Source organism: Lacerta agilis, chromosome 14 (genome assembly GCF_009819535.1).
Source record: "Lacerta agilis isolate rLacAgi1 chromosome 14, rLacAgi1.pri, whole genome shotgun sequence".
Taxonomy (NCBI): domain Eukaryota; kingdom Metazoa; phylum Chordata; class Lepidosauria; order Squamata; family Lacertidae; genus Lacerta; species Lacerta agilis.
This window is the reverse complement of record NC_046325.1, coordinates 20,530,443-20,547,276: the sequence shown is the minus strand read 5'-3', so window position 1 is coordinate 20,547,276 and position 16,834 is coordinate 20,530,443. Positions and strand designations below refer to the sequence as shown.

The 16,834-nt window shown below is 37.7% G+C and overlaps 1 protein-coding gene across 1 annotated transcript; it reads left to right on the top strand.

Moving 5' to 3' along the window:
• Positions 1-6,754: 6,754 nt before the first annotated feature.
• Positions 6,755-16,026, top strand: LOC117057601 (vomeronasal type-2 receptor 26-like). The gene is made up of 5 exons (XM_033168445.1): positions 6,755-6,903; positions 8,696-8,987; positions 13,199-13,426; positions 14,428-14,554; positions 15,125-16,026. The coding sequence occupies exons 1-5, from the start codon at positions 6,755-6,757 to the stop codon at positions 16,024-16,026; spliced, it is 1,698 nt and encodes a 565-aa protein (XP_033024336.1).
• The last annotated feature ends 808 nt before the right edge of the window (positions 16,027-16,834 follow it).

The window sequence follows — 16,834 nt, the reverse complement described above, 5'->3', positions numbered from 1 at the left end:
ACTCGGGAATTCTGCATAACAAAGAATCTCACAATGATTGTGGTATTTCTTTTGCCTCTTCTCATACTCTTACTGCATGTACCTCAAACTGAGTGTGAGCCACATGCTGTTATGTTCGCAGTGGTAGATCGTTTCCAGCTCCCATATCAATATTATGAGATAGGTGAGCTAACCATTGGAGCAATTGTTACTCAGTATGGCTGCATATTTGGAGAAATATCATTTAGTGAACACCCCACGACAAAATTTCTAGATGAACTGAAAGAATTTGCGTAAGGATGTGTTCCCCCTCTGCATGTGTTCTGTCAGATCATAAGTACTAAGGAAAAGGTAATGGAAGGGAATGTAGTGGTTGTAGACTAGGGATTGGGAGCAAATTTGTGGCCCTCCAAACTAAAATTCTCATAGTCCCTGATGACTGACAAACTGTCTGATGCTGATTTCTTAGGAAGGCATGAAGAACAGTATGATATAATGCTATAATCTTATAAACTGTATAAAAGCCTAGTACGTTCTAATCTAAACAGCTTCCTACTTTCATAAGCAATTTGCCTTATACTTGCTTAAATGTCACTGATTGAACTTTGGACTTTTGAATGCTTTTCCACTGAACTGATAAGATCTAAGCTTTGTAACAAAACATGCTTAAGCACTACTTCTTATCTTAGGCTAATATTTACTTTTGATATTTATGGCAAATAAATATTTATGTGTGACTTCAGAGGTGGGTTTAGGTTAGTACTACTGGATCCACCACACTGCGCACAAAGCTTAGGGCGCATTGGAATGCATCACAACTAGCAATAGTTTATTGGTGTCTGGCTGACAGATTTTACTGAAAGTTGGGTTCAATGTGGATTTCTTAAGCACCATATTCAAAGGTACCACAGTCTGTCCCACTGTCAAACATCTCTTACCATCAGAAAGTTCTTCCTAATGCTTAGTTGCAATCTCCTTTCTTTTATCTTGAAGCCATTGATTTTTGTCCTACCCTCCAGTGTAGGAGAAAACAAGCTTGTTCGTTTGGAGAAGCCTTACTGCCTCCAACCATGGAGGCTGTGTATAGACATGACGAGTGGCCATTTTGATCACCTAATTCTCCATGAATTTGTTTAATCTTCTCTTAGAGCCATTCAAGTTACTGGCCATCACTGCCTCCTGTTCCTTGAAACCATGCAGGGTGTGGGCTGGACTGGGGCCTGCTCTTGTGCTTACGTCCCACTTGTGAGTTACCTTCAGGTATCTGGTAGGCCACTGTGGGAACAGGATGCTGGACTACAAGGGCCATTGGCCTGACCCAGCAGGCTATTTTTTATATTTTTATATTGTCTTATATTCTTAAATGGACCGTTCTTTGAATTAACTGTTGTGTAAAAAGTCAAGGACACTTCAAGGAATAAGATGAGAGGTCCTCTTGTGGATAACACATTGCTTAAGTTACAGCGAGCGAAGAGTAGGAATAAATTGAGAGTTCACCAAGTGGACAGAAGTAAAAAAGTGGTGTCCCACAAGGATCATTATTGGGATCACTTCCTTGAATAACTCTGAGAAGCTATGAGCTATGACGTGCAGGGCCACCCAAGACAGACAGGTCATAGTGGAGAGTTTTGACTAAACGTGATCCACCTGAAGCAGGAACCGGCAAGCCACTCCAGTATCCCTGCCAAGAAAACTCCATGGACAAAAACAACAGGCATATAAAAGTTATGACACTGAAGATGAGCCCCTCTGGTCAGAAAGCGTCCAACATGGTACTGAGGAAGAGTGGAGGACAAGTACAAGTAGATTCAGAGCTGATGAAGCAGCATAGCCAAAGCTAAAAGGTTGCTCCGTTGCAGATGTGCCTGGAAGTGAAAGTCAAGTCCAATACTGTAAAGAAAAATATTGCCTAGGAACCGGGAATGTAATATCCATGTACAATGGTAAGCTGGATGTGGTCAAAATTGAGATGGTAAGAATAAATATTGATATCCTGGGCATTAGTGAACTAAAATGGATGGGAATGGGCAAATTTAGTTCGGATGATCATCATATCTACTACTGTGGGCAAGACTCCCATAGAAGAAATGGAGTGGCCCTCATAGTCAACAAAAGAGTGGCCAAAGCTGTACTGGGATGCAGTCTCATAAATGATAAAATGATCTTGATATGAATCCAAGGCAGACCTTTTAACATCACAGTAATCCAAGTTTATGCACCAACTACCGGTGCTGAAGAAACTGAAATTGACCAATTCTATGAAGACTTACAACACCTTCTAGAAATGACACAAAAGAAGGATGTTGTTCTCATTATAGGGGATTGGAATGCTAAAGTAGGGAGTCAAGAGATAAAAGGAACAACTGGCAAGTTTGGCCTTGCAATTCAAAACGAAGCAGGGCAAAGGCTAATAGAGTTCTGCCAAGAGAACAAGCTGTTTAAGACTGTAATTCTTTACAGAATTGATATTACAATTGGAATTACTTACGAGTAAACGTATGCTTTTTGGTTAAAACTTTAGGCCAGAGTTCTTATTTGGATTCATTACAGTATAAGAGAACAAGCTGATCATCACAAACTCTCTTTTCCGACAACACAGGACATCACCAGATGGACAGCATCGAAATCATATTGATTATATTCTCTGCAGCCATAGATGGAGAAGTTCTATACAGTCAGCAAAAATAAGACCTAGAGCTGACTGTGGCTCTGATCATCAGCTTCTTATATCAAAATCCAAGCTTAAACTGAAGAAAGTAGGGAAAACCACTGGGCCAGTAAGTTGCAATCTAAATCAAATCCCTTATGAATACACAGTGGAAGTGAGGAACAGTTTTAAGGATTTAGATTTGGTGGACAGAGTGCCTGAAGAACTATGGATGGAGACTCGTAACATTATACTTGAGGCAGCAACGAAAACCATCCCAATGAAAAGGAAATGCAAGAAAGCAAAGTGGCTGTCCAATGAGGCCTTACAAATAGCGGGGGAGAGAAGGCAAGCAAAATGTGAGGGAGATCGTGAAAGATACAGGAAACAGAATGCAGATTTCCAAAAAAATAGCAAGGAGAGACAAGAGGGCCTTCTTAAATGAGCAATGCAAAGAAATAGAGGGGAAATTATAGAATGGGGAAAACCAGAGATCTGTTCAAGAAAATTGGAGATTTGAAAGGAACATTTTGTGCAAAGATTACCATAATAAAGGACAAAAGTGACAAGGAACTAACAGAAGCAGAAGACATCAAGAAGAGGTGGCAAGAATACACAGAGGAATTATACCAGAAAGATATGGAGGTCTTGTACACCCCAGGTAGTGTGGTTGCTGACCTTGAACCAGACATCCTGGAGAGTGAAGTCAAATGGGCCTTAGAAAGCACTGCTAATAATAAGCCCAATGGAAGTGACGACATTCCAGCTGAACTATTTAAAATTTTAAAAGATGATGCTGTTAAGGTGCTACACTCAATATACCAGAAAGTTTGGAAAACTCAGCAGTGACCAGAGGATTGGAGAAGATCAGTCTACATCCCAATCCCAAAGAAGGGCAGTGCCAAAGAATGCTCCAACTATCGCACAATTGCACTCATTTCACATGCTAGCAAGGTTATGCTTAAAATTCTACAAGGCAGGGTTAAGCAGTATGTGGACCGAGAACTCCCAGAAGTGCTGGTATTGGTAGGTTGGGAAATCCCTGGAACTTTACAGTTGGGAACCAAAGCTTTGCAGGCGACACTTATTATAACAAAGTGCCTGAACAGCAGGAGATCCAAGTAAGAAGCTAATCCTTCTTTGAGAAGTAACTGTTGAAGACCAGGGAAAACAAAAGACCTGCATCTGAAACATCTCCTCTGCTAGGAGGCAGATCTCATTGGTGTTTGGATTTACAAAATAAGGCAATATAATCGGAAGAAAATTTGACTGCACTTCTTTTATTTCTGACAACTACCTTATTGACCAGAAAACTGGAGAAGTTCTTAAAAAAAAAAAAAAACTTCTTTATGTGTTTGATTGAGCTTTCTTTTTCTTACCTTTTTATCATTATTTTAATTTTCATTTGTAAAATATTTGAATATGGTGTTAAGAATTTAGAAGGTTTAAAATAAGTATATATATTTTTGGCCTATTGGTTTTTATCATATTTTAATGCTGTTGAGAAATTAGGCTTGCACTGGGGGGGGGGGTAGGTTTGTAAATTTTACTACATGTACAAAGCAATAGAGGGCTAACTCAGGGGTGGAATTTCACAGTCACTGAGTAAGCCTGGGAAAGAGACAAGTAGTACTAAGCTGACCTTGACTGTACAGGAATAGAGATATCTATGAGTAAAGACATAGCAACGCCATCCATAGCGACAAGAAAAAGAGCAGCTGCTGCAGTTGCTGCTGCTGCTGCAGAAAAACAAAAGGCCACTTGCTACAGGATGATCAAGGTGCCTCAGATAGGATTGGGAGGGCTGAATTGAATGAAATTATATCTTCACTATTTGATAATTTTAGAAAAGATATGTTAGAAGCGATGAAAGAATTGATGAGAGAGTTGATGAAAGGGCTCTCTCTGCAAGTTAAAGCTGATATTGAACATAGTATGTCTGTTATCACTGAAAGATTTGGAAAGTTAGGAGGGTACAAAACTTAGAAGGTAAAGTGGAAAAATTAGACCATGTGATGGCACCAGTGAAAGAGCTGAAAATGGAGCAAGAAAGCACCATGGGAGCTGTGGGGGGCATCACTGAAAAACAGATAGACCTGGAAGATTTTGATGGGATAGTTGAAACAGAATGACCGCACGGTGAGAATAAGAGGTTTGCCGGGGGGGGGGCTAGAAATCTGACCTTATATTTAGCCAAAATTCTTGCAGAATGGATGGGTCAGGAGGAATTATGGTTAGAGGAAGTAATAGAAAGCTGTTTCAGATTAAGAACAAGGGAGTCCAGAGATCAAAGACAGCCAGGAGACATTCTTATGACATTTGTGACAAAAAATGAAAGATGCTATCCTTCAAAAAAAACTATGAGGAAAGTCTCCTGGTGGATAGAAGGAGAGTGGATATTTTTAAAGAAATTCCATTTAAATTGAGTTAGGAGCATAGCTGTCAACTTTTCCCTTTTCTTGCGAGGAATCCTATTCGGAATAAGGGAATTTCCCTTTTAAAAAGGGAAAAGTTGACAGCTATGGTTATTAGACAGAAATTCAAATTCCTGGCAGTTGCACTTAAAAAAGCAAACATAAACTACAGGTGGAAATTTCCTTTACATTCAAGAAAAAAAGAACTAGAATAACATCAGAAAGCCAGGAACATGACTTTTGGGAGAAAAATAAGAGAGACTTTGAATCTGGACAGGCAGATAGTTCTAAGAGCCCTCTAAGACAACAAAAAGAAGCAGTAGTACTCCTGGAAGAAGCAGTGGGAGGTGTAGACAGCCAAATAGGAAAATTAACAAAATCTCCAAAATGGAAAACCTTAAAATAATTAGATGGAATATAAAGGGCTTAACAGCAAGGCCAAGAGAAAAAGAATTGAGCATGTAATCCTCAAACAGAACTTTGACATAATTTGTTTACAGGAGACACACACAAAAACATAAAAGAATCCTAAGTAACAAAAAATTAGGTTTGGACTTTATAGCAGCAGATGATACCAAGAGGGGGGGGTGGTATTTTATATAAAACCTGCACTTGAACCAAAACTGATTTTAAAAGATGAGAAAGGAAGAACGTTAATAGTACAAATCAAAGTAAAAGGAGAGAATTTCATATTAGTAGGTATCTATGCACCAAATGAGAATAAATTGGAATTTTTTAAAAAGTTGGAAACAGAGTTGTTAGATTATGCAGATGAAAAGATAATATTGAAGGGAGATCTAAATGGTGTTCCCTCGTTAGATTTGGATAGGACAGTTAGAAAATTGAATCAACTGCTAATCAAAATGGCTATGTTCTGCATTCATGGGCAGAGTGAGTAAAAATTTTAAATATCAGTTGATGGAAGCTACAGAAAGGGGAGAGTGCACTTCCAATTGAATCTTACCTACTAGTTTCTTCCAGGCATGTGGCTGGCTACTGTCAGAACAGCATGCTGGATTACATGTGCCATTGATGTAATCCAGAAGGCCATTCTTATGTTCTTTGCTCTTTAGCTAATTAATCATCCACCCAAATGACCTCAAAGTTGGGTTATGCTATCATAAAATTGTCATAACAGTCCCTGAAATAGAGTGGAATATTGCCCTAGAATGCAGAGTAATCCAGAAACTACAGTAAAACATAAATTATGTTCAGTATCCTAAAACTATCCAGATGTCACAACAACCAGATAGGTTTATTTATTGTCAGATTTTTTTAAAATAGTATTTTATTCTATTCTATTGTTCAGCCACAAGCAATGTTTTGCACAATGCAATACACTGAGGAGACATCTTTGAAAACTTTATCACAAATTATTAGTTGTCCTCATGCATATTGCCAAATCCCATGTGGATTTTCTCCGATCTCAATCACAATAATTAACAAACTCTGAAAGTAGATATTGAATATTCAGTGCTGGGATGTTGGGTGGGGTAGAGGCAGTGTTACAGCTGTCAGACTGATCTGTGTCAGATTGCCTTCATCAGAAAGGGTCCATAGCCACTGAACAGGCTGGAGGTTTACTTTGGATTGATGCTGGGCATTCTGCATGAATATGTGGCTCAAGATGACAGGGTTGCTTCTGTTGCCTCTGCTTCTCTTGTTTCTGCGACTCCCTCAGACTGATTGTGAGTCACATGCTGTTATGCGTACCATGGTTGATTCCCCCCACTTCCCACATCAATATTATCAGTCAGGGGACCTAACGATTGGATTTATGGTTACTCAGTATGGCTACTTATATGATGAACTATCATTCAGAAGAAATCCCACAACTGAGTATCTGGAAGAACTAACACTTATGTAAGGAGTATGTTTTCTCTTCGTACTTCAGGCCAGGTCATAACTATTACTCCTTGAAAAAAGTGGTTTTAAAAAATCCTTAATGAATTCTGGGTATGTTATTCATATATATCACCAGCTTGATCTACTCAACAAACCCCTGCTATGCCCTCCATATTAGCACACAGGGTTTTCCCTTCACATTTCACCTTTCCAGTTGCATTTCTGTAGCCACTTCTATCTTCTGTAATGTAGCCCTACTTTGCACTGATTCTCACCTTCATCTTCAAAACCAGGTTTGTGTGTGAGGGGTGGGGAGAAGACGTTTGAGTAAATGGAGGTGAAGTGAGGCTGAGAAAAAAGTAGTAGTCTTTAAACAACATGTGGGGAGGGGGACGCACCGAGGGATTTCTAAAAATAAATAAATAAGTCAAACCAATCAATTTTAGCCAGGAGAAATAGCAGATATGGGTAGAACACAGAAGCTGACACTGAAAAGCTAAGTCAACAGAACTTTTCCAAGCTGCCTTTTCACTGCACTCATATTTTGTTTTAAACTGTTGCTCCCCAGCCCGTTGAACCCTGTTCAGTCTACTGAAACCTCTGCTTAGTTATTCAGTGTTCGCTTCTCATTGCACTCAGACTTCTCTGTCTTTCATTCCTCAGCATCTTCGTGTGTGAGAGATAACTAATGTGGAGCAGCCAAATATTCCATAGTACTCAAACCTATGTCTTTGGCAATTTTCCGCACAGTTCCCTCCAATCCTACATTATTGAAACGTCTACCAATGTTTAAATCACAGCTTTCCCCCTTGCCGTTTTTCTCCCTTCTTGCTCCCTTGCCAGGGCCACTGCTGTTGTGCAACCCGCCTTCAGCTTTGTTTCCCTACCCCACTCTGGTTTCATGCGAAGCCAGGATTGTGATGTGTGTCATTACAATTCTGCCATAGGGGCTGAAAAATGGCGTTTGTGTGTGTGTTTTTGGGGGCAGTTGAGTTTAATTCTTTGAAAATGTATATGAGCATTGCAGTTTCTAATCAAAACTGACTGAGAATACATCTTGTGTACCTTCTCGTGTGCATATTGGCATATTCTTGTTTGTACACAACTAATATGATTTTGGATTTATTAATGCTTTCTCTTTGGAATCTTAAGAACTGTGGTTCAGAGCAATAAATGTTTAAGCACTACTACTGCACATCTTAAGTTATTATATTTATTTATTTATTTATTTATTTATTTATTTATTATTTATTATTCCTCCAATACTGCAAAGTCATATAAAGTGTATATAAAGTATATATATATATATATATATATATATATATATATATATATATACTATATATATATATATATATATATATATATATATATATATATATATATAGTATATTGTGCACAAGATCTCATTTAAAACCAGTTCAACATAGAAAATATAATACATCATATTTCATATATTAGAGAAACAAGCATACATAATGTATTACCTGACAAGAAAGTTATTAAAATATTGGGTGGGGCAGTTGTTGGAAAACTAATATGTATATTAATAAACAATTATTAATAAAAAGTGGAAATGGATCCATAGATATTATACCAGTGATCAACATTTATTAATTGCAAAGTTTTCCAAGTTCTGACTATTACCGTGCTAGCTGCTGTTAGTAAATTTGTTAATAAATTCTTAATTACTAAGCAGGCAGGATTATTTCCTAATATTCCTTCCAATTAGATGTAATCCAGCAAATGTTTTTAAAAAATGATGGTTGATAAAGTGCTATATATCTGCCTTAATTAACTCTTTCTTCAGTTCAAGGACAAAGAGCTACCAGCGGATCTTGTCCTTGGCATTTGCTGTCAAGGAGATAAACGAGAACCCCGAACTTCTACCAAATGTCAGCCTTGGCTTCCACATTTATGACAGTTATACAAATGCAAGGATGACTCATCAGAACACCCTGAAACTTCTTTCCAGTCATAAAACTGTTGTCCCCAACTTCAAATGCAATAAGCAGAAGAATCTGATGGCCGTCATTGGAGGACTTGACTCTGAAATCTCCCTTTACATGGCTACTCTTTTAGGCATCTATAAGATTCCACAGGTAAAATATTTGGATTGGCTATGTAGCTTTCCCACATGGAAACCCAGCCAGATGCGTGGGATATTAATATATTATTATTATTATTATTATTATTATTATTATTATTATTAATATTTACCTTTCTACTCTTGGCCATTGAAGTTTCTCTTTTGTTCTTTTTGGAAAAAAGTGTAAGTCAGTAAATAATGAATGTGTAGTTAACACAACTGGCCCCCTATTCATGCAAGAGGAAAAGTGAACAATTAATCCAATTCTTTTTAGGAAGGCAGAAGTGGTAACCATCCCTCCCTCCCAAAAAACATCAGGAACACCCTGTCTATTGAGATCAAGCAGGAATCTTCACTGTATTCTTTTTGGCACCTGCTAAAAACATTCTTGTTTAGACAAGCCTACCTAGATGCTTAGAAAGCTGAGGAAATTTTAATGCATTCTAGTATTTTATCTTTTACATATTTTAAAGTAGGCTTGTTTGAGATTTTTTTTAAATCAAGCACTGTATAAATTTTGTGAAATAAATAAAAACAGTGCCAAAGTGTAGCCAACCAAAATTGGGCAGGGATTGTTTTTAAAGTGCATACAATGTACCAACACAAAGTGCAAATGCACAATTAGAACATGTAAATGGGAACAGGAATAACACGCTAGACAAATGATTCCCTACTTACTCAAAAGGTCCCTCTACCCCCCTCTACCCCTTAGCCCACTCTCATTCCCTAGATAACCACAAATGTGGGCAGTGGAAAGCTGAGTAAAAAAGCTTGAACTTTTTTTCAAAGTAAAATAAAATAAAATAAAAAAACAAGTAAAAAGTGGAAACTATTTGGCTACTTTGTAAGGTGAATGAAGGTCAGTGGCAAGTCCCTGCTATATAGTTTGAAGACATTTGTTTTCTCCATTATGACTTTTCAGGAGTATCTTATGTCACCCCTACTCACCCAATGAACTCTTGAAAAAAACTTTCCTGACATTTTACTGAAATTTACATGTCTTTTTACTTAGATTGCCTATTGTATAATTGCTCCAGTGACCGATGTTAAAACCAATCTCCCTTCATTCTACCGGATGGTGCCCAATGAAGAATATCAGTATGCAGGGATAGCTCAGCTTCTTCGGCATTTTCAATGGACCTGGGTTGGGATCCTCACAATGGACGATGATAATGGAGACAAGTTTATCCAGACCTTGATTCCAATGCTTTTGAAACATGGAATCTGTATAGCCCTCAAGGCGAAAATTCCAGCTACTGCTCAAGTGGCAGAGACACTTATTTCCTTTGATTCAATCTTGGATGGAGTTAGTTACCTATCGAACACCAGTGTTCAAGTTTTGGTCGTAAATGCAGAAACTATTACTATCTCTTTTTTGATAACCAAAATATATGCGTATGCAGAAGTGAAGGATACCCCACCATTAGCTATAGGGAAAGTATGGATCATGACAGCACAATGGGATTTCTCAGCAGACACAACACAGATGACTTTAGATATGCAAGTCTTTGATGGTGCCTTCACTTTTGCAATACACTTAAATGAAGTGCCGGGATTCAGAAAATTCCTACAGACCCTTCGTCCTAAATCAAAAAATGAAGATGGGTTTATTTTGCTCTTCTGGGAAAGGGCATTCAGCTGCTCGTTTTCTGATTTGATGGATGGCATGGAAAATAATAATGGCTGTAGTGGTGAAGAGAAATTGGAGAGCCTCCCTGGGACACTTTTTGAAATGAGCATGACCGGCCAAAGCTACACCATCTACAATGCAGTCCATGCCATAGGACATAGTTTACATAAGATGTACTCAGCCAGTCAGACACACAGAGCCATGCCAAACAGAGGTAGAGTGAGTCCAGTAAAAGTACAAGCTTGGCAGGTAATGTTTCCCAACCAAAATTAATTTCCAAAACAATTTTGGTTAATTTCATTGTACACAGGTTGTACATTGACAATAAAGGTATTATTATTATTCTATAAAAGCTATATGCACATATCTGCTAACAATGTTCTGTGTTCCTTGAATACTTTGCCCACTCACATGACTAATTTTCTCCTTGTAATTTTTTTTATTAATAATACAAAAGATGGATAGAATTCTTACTATGGATTTGGAGCATTGGTTTTTCTTTTTATAATAGTCCCACGCAAGTATATGTCTTTATTTTTGTTGTTGTTATTTTTATGACTTTACACGTAATGATTTGGAGTCTCTAAGTATAATATTTTACTGCTTAAATATGCTAGATGTGATTAATTCTACAAGTGCCAATTATATGCACAAATTGAAGAATTTTGCAAAAAGAAGCAGTAATCTCACTATTTTCTCTCCATTCACATCAGCAGGCAAGGAAGGCAGCACAGTGGCAACAGATGGACTGAGAAATATCTGGTTAGAGAGTGGGTTGAAAAATCTTATTACATTTATGAAAAGGAAATTACAGTTGACTTTTTTATTATTTTATCAAAATTTATTAACATAAGCATATACAAAATGCAGTTAAAATGATGAGTTAGCAAATAAGAATAAATACAGAGATTCAAAAATAAAATAAAAAATACAGAGGGAAGAGGATAACCAAAAGCAAATAAAAGTGCAATGCATACAACTATCACATATGAGAAGTTAGGCAGTTGAATTCATTGTATTCATTTTCATCTTAGAAACTCTGTCACTCTCATTCTTCCACAAAATACTATTGGATTTTTATGAACGATGTCCCGCATGTATTATTATTATTATTATTATTATTATTATTATTATTATTATTGGAATTTATATACCTCCCTATACCCAGGGGTCTCAGGGTGGTTCACAGAAAAGATGAATATAAAAACGGCTATATTTATAATCAAAATAAAAAATAGTACCCCAATAACACCTTCCCATCCCATTGTTCCCATTGGTGCACTGGTGGGCATTGTTATTTTGGAAGATGTTCAGTAGGGCCCATTATGGGGTGACCTCTAGTACCTGTTTAGTCATTTTGCTTATTTCTTGTATGACTGTTGTCCAGGTTTTGGGGCATTCCCACCACATGTGGAGGTATATGCCTGTGGAAGTGCAGCCTCTCCAGCATTTTGGTGAAGTTCTTGGGGGTATCATGGCCAGTTTCTGTGGTCTTAACTACGATCTGTAAGTGTTTCATAGTGAGATCTTTTATTTTCACTGGTATGGATTCAATGGGAGGTTTAGACCACATTCTAGTCCATTGGGTGGTGTTAATTTTATAGCCTATGCCATCCTCCCATTGTTTTTTTATTGTGTTGTAATCATATAAATTCTTTAATGAGATTTCCCCCCCAGATAGTCAATGGTTAATAATAATAATAATAATAATAATAATAATAATAATAATAATTTATTCAGACCCCACCAATCTGGAGTAAGAAATGAATAAGAAGTGATTAAAATATGGATGAATAATGAGTGATAATGGTATTAATTAAATAAAAGGGGGCTTGTGTATATAACTAAAAAAGAAAAAAGAAAGCAGGGAAGGGGGAAGGGAACAAGAAAAAGAAGCAGTTTTAATTCTGCTGTGGAGCCCCCGGGGCTTGGTGTTGAGTCCCTAGATCAGGGCTGAGACAGCAGTTCCAGGAAATGCCCCCAATGCTTCAGGTCTCCTACATTGGCACCGCCATTACAGTTCTTCAAAGGGTTTTGAAAATATTGATAATAAATGAAATGAAAATTAAAAATTAAAATAAAATATTATTTGTGTGTGCCTGTCTGCACTTCTCCGCTTGCAGGGGAGGGCCCGTGACACCTTTGCCTTTCCCCCGTGTGGTCCCCACTGGGACCCAGTCTGCTCTTTTGCGCCAGTTTTCAGGGATACTGGCTAGGCGTCAGGGCTAGGCTAGGCTGCACATTTCCTCACAGCCTCCCTGCCATTCTCACTTGGTGGTGGTGGCGGTGGTGATGGCAGCAGTAAGTTGGAGGCCTCCAGTCCAGGAACTTCATTGAGGCTCTCTTGGTCCCAGTGGGATCAAGATCGTCAGGGTGTGGGAGTGTGAAGCACCGCGCTGCCTCTTCACTTGTCATTTTGGGCTCCACAGTCTCCCGTTTGAGTGACAGTTGTGTGGAGACCAGACAGGAAGCTTGGTTGGTTCTGGTGGTCCCTAGGAGTTCAGTGCGGTTATGGCGCTCACTATCTTGTCTCGCCAGAAGTTCCTCTTTCAAAAATAAAATAAAAAATTGGTTTGCATTTTCTTCCACTCCAGCTTCACTCTTTCTTGCAAAGTACCTCCTTTAACAACAGTGCTGGTGACAGGGTGTCATTTGATGATAATGGTGAATTAGTATCTGGATTTGATATTGTAAACTGGGTACTTTTCCCAAACCAATCGTTTTTACGAGTGAAAGTAGGAGGGATGGATCCACAGGCTTTACCAAATCAGAAATTCACAGTGAATGAAGAGGCTATCACATGGCACAGAACATTTAACCAGGTGGGATCCAAATACTTACTTATCAAACCTTTATTAGGCATTTACAAGTAAAATCATGAGAAATAAGATAAAACTTAAATTAGTTAGAGGTGCAATAAAGAACCATGCTAGGTGATTCCATTGAGTAGGAGAGTCAATCTATCTGTCTACTTATTTATATGCATATGGCAAACGTAAGAGAAAGTGCTAAATGGGAAGAGTTCCAACAATGAGCCTTGATCATTCTTCCCATCCTGATATATTAATATTCTCAGTAGCATATATGCGGGACTAAATCATAGAACATAGTGATTGACTAAATGATTATTTTCTCTCTTATTCATTAAGTTATATACTGCCCATATATACATTAACACCTCATTTAAAAAGTATAAAGGCCAATCCAAATTTTAAAACATTGTAATAAATAAATAAATGTTAGTCAGTGCAAGAGAATGTAAATGTAAAACTGCTGCCCTACTGTATTATTTGGACAAATTGATTTTGCATGAGTGGCTTTAAGACAAATTGATTCAAGCTCATCATCGGCCAGCTCTTGAAGTTGCTGATTTCTTCTCAAGCTGTTTCTTTTACCTTTCAGTAAGATTAGAAATGAGGATGCAAGACCAGTGAAAAGAACAGAGCAAGGATACAGGACACTAGAAACATTTTGATATTCTGTTCTTAATTATGGTTGGTTGTGTCTAAGAGAACTCCTAACATAGGACTAAGAATGGCCAGGAGATCGCACCAGGACTTTATTATAGAAAAAAATATGCTCATTAGGAAAATGGCCCTTTGAAGTTGATGCCTTGTTCACATTTTTCATTTCCCCCCATTTCCCCTTTGTATCTATCCAACATTAATTTACAAAATTCTTGTGGGATTTAATATTTTTGAATCACTTAAATCTCATTTACCATGGGACCCAATGTTCTCAACAGCAGCATTGAGTGTGTGTGTGTGTGTTTTTCTTTTTGTAATGGTACATCAATTTATTTCTCTTCATTTTTGATGGATAGGTGCTGCCACTTGCCAGATGTAATGATCACTGTCATCCAGGCTACAGCAGAAAAAAGAAGGAGGGGGAGCCATTTTGTTGCTATGATTGCACTCCGTGTCCGGATGGAAAGATTTCAGACCAGAATGGTAGAAGACATAGTGACCTAAATGACGGATTGAACCACTGAAAGCCCTTTTCCCGCTGTCAATCTAGTTCCCTAAAACAGAATGTGGATGGCAATTGTCTAGTTCTGACATAGATACATAACATTTACATCAAGTCCAGATAATGTGTTTGGTATACTGCCAAATTTCATTACCATTGCCATGTTTTTCTAGAAGGGATTCTCTTATTCCAAGTCAAATTATCCATGTGTTTTTTATGTACATCTTGATACAAAACAAAACATCCGTATCATGGGTGGAGTTTTAGTCTGTGGAAGACAGAGATTTGTGAAAATACAACAAGAAAGGTCTACTCTGATTTTGTTTGTTTGTGTGTGTGTGTGTGTGTGTGTGTCAAAGATGAATGTTGAAATGATCTAGCTTGCTTAATCCCAGCTGGATGTTCTGAGACCAAAAGAGCAATGGCACCAATGTAGAGGAATAAACTTTCAGAAAGTATTCCCATTTACTCTTATTTAATCACCTGGTTCTATGCTGAGTTTGTCCTCTTTGATTATTGAGCAACTGATACAAACTTTGTCCCATTTTCAGATATGGACAACTGTTTCCAATGCCCAGAAGGTCAATTCTCAAACAAGAACAAAGATAACTGCCTTCCTAAGACCCTTAACTTTCTCTCTTTCACGGAGCACTTGGGGATCACTTTAGCCTTCTTTATTTTGTTTTCTTCTCTAATCACAGCTGCAGTGCTGGGGATATTCATTAAGAACAAGGACACCCCAATCGTCAAAGCCAACAATCGGGAGCTCACCTACTCTCTTCTCATCTCTCTGTTGCTTTGCTTCCTGTGCTCCTTGCTATTCATTGGCCGACCTAACATAGTGACCTGCTATTTAAGACAAACAGCGTTTGGTATCATATTCTCCGTGGCTGTCTCCTGCATTTTAGCAAAAACCATTACTGTGGTTTTGGCTTTCATGGCCACCAAGCCAGGATCCAGGATGAGAAAATGGGTGGGGAAAAGATTGGCCAGTTCTGTTCTTCTTGGCTGCTCCACTATTCAAGCCATTATATGTGCTCTTTGGTTATGTACTGCTCCTCCATTTCCACATTTTGATATGCATTCTCTGACAGAAGAAATCATACTGGAATGCAATGAAGGGTCTGTGACTCTGTTTTATTGCGTTCTAGGGTACTTAGGATTTCTGGCCACTGTCAGCTTCGTTGTGGCTTTTCAGGCCAGGAAGTTGCCAGATAGTTTCAATGAAGCCAAGTTCATCACTTTCAGCATGTTGGTCTTTTGCAGTGTTTGGTTGTCTTTTGTTCCTTCTTATTTAAGCACAAAAGGAAAATACATGGTGGCTGTGGAGATCTTCTCCATTTTGTCCTCTAGTGCTGGGTTACTAGGTTGCATCTTTGCCCCCAAATGCTACATAATTATCTTGAGGCCTTCCTTGAACACAAAGGACCAGCTAATAAGGAGGAATATCTAGGAAAGTAATTGTTTGGAGATTTATGAATACAAAGATATTCAACTGAGCCATTTATTCAAAGCAAATATATGTTCTAACTTCTTCAACTTTTCAAGTCTTCTCCATTGAGTGCTTTTGTAAAAAAATACTAGGATAAAAATGTAATAGATTTAAACATCTTGTTGTGTACAAAATGTGGATTACAGTTTAGAATAGTGGTTAATTGCCATTGGTTATAAATCTGACTCAATTCACTAGCCATTGTCTGTTGCAAACTATTGTCTGTAATTTGTGCAAGTCAGCATTTTTGAAGAAGTTCTCCTCTAGGCTATACAGCAGGAAGTGGAAAAGTGATGAAGCAATAAAAAGGCCAATAAGCACAATAACAATTATTTATGGTCATGAGAAGTTTACTGGAAAATATGTTAATATAATACAGCAACAAGCCATTTCCTCTCATTTGAAAAAATCCAGTACTTGGTATATTGAAGTGCTAGTTTCATAAACAAAAATAAGAACTGTTGTTGGGGGCATTAACAGTGATGCTAAGTTGTATTTTTGTTTAGAAGAAAGATGGGAAAAAAGTTTATTTACAGACATGCTTACATTATGTTTCTTCATGTATGATAATATTTCCAAGGACAAATTCAAATTTTCACATAGTTATTATCATAAATAACAAATTCCCCAGATCTGCCATGTATTTTCTGCTATATAATCTCAAATTGCAATAAAAAAATCTGAATTAAATTATCGTTATTGTTATCATCACCATCATCATCATTTTTCACACACAACTCTACCCTTTCTCCTATGGTTTCATTTTATT

Excerpts from the sequence above, each read along its gene's own strand:
- LOC117057601 (XM_033168445.1), top strand. The coding sequence starts at position 6,755 with ATGGTTGATTCCCCCCACTTCCCACATCAATATTATCAGTCAGGGGAC. Across the intron at positions 6,904-8,695 it reads CTGGAAGAACTAACACTTAT|TTCAAGGACAAAGAGCTACC; the intron begins GTAAGGAGTATG and ends CTCTTTCTTCAG. Across the intron at positions 13,427-14,427 it reads GGCACAGAACATTTAACCAG|GTGCTGCCACTTGCCAGATG; the intron begins GTGGGATCCAAA and ends TTTGATGGATAG.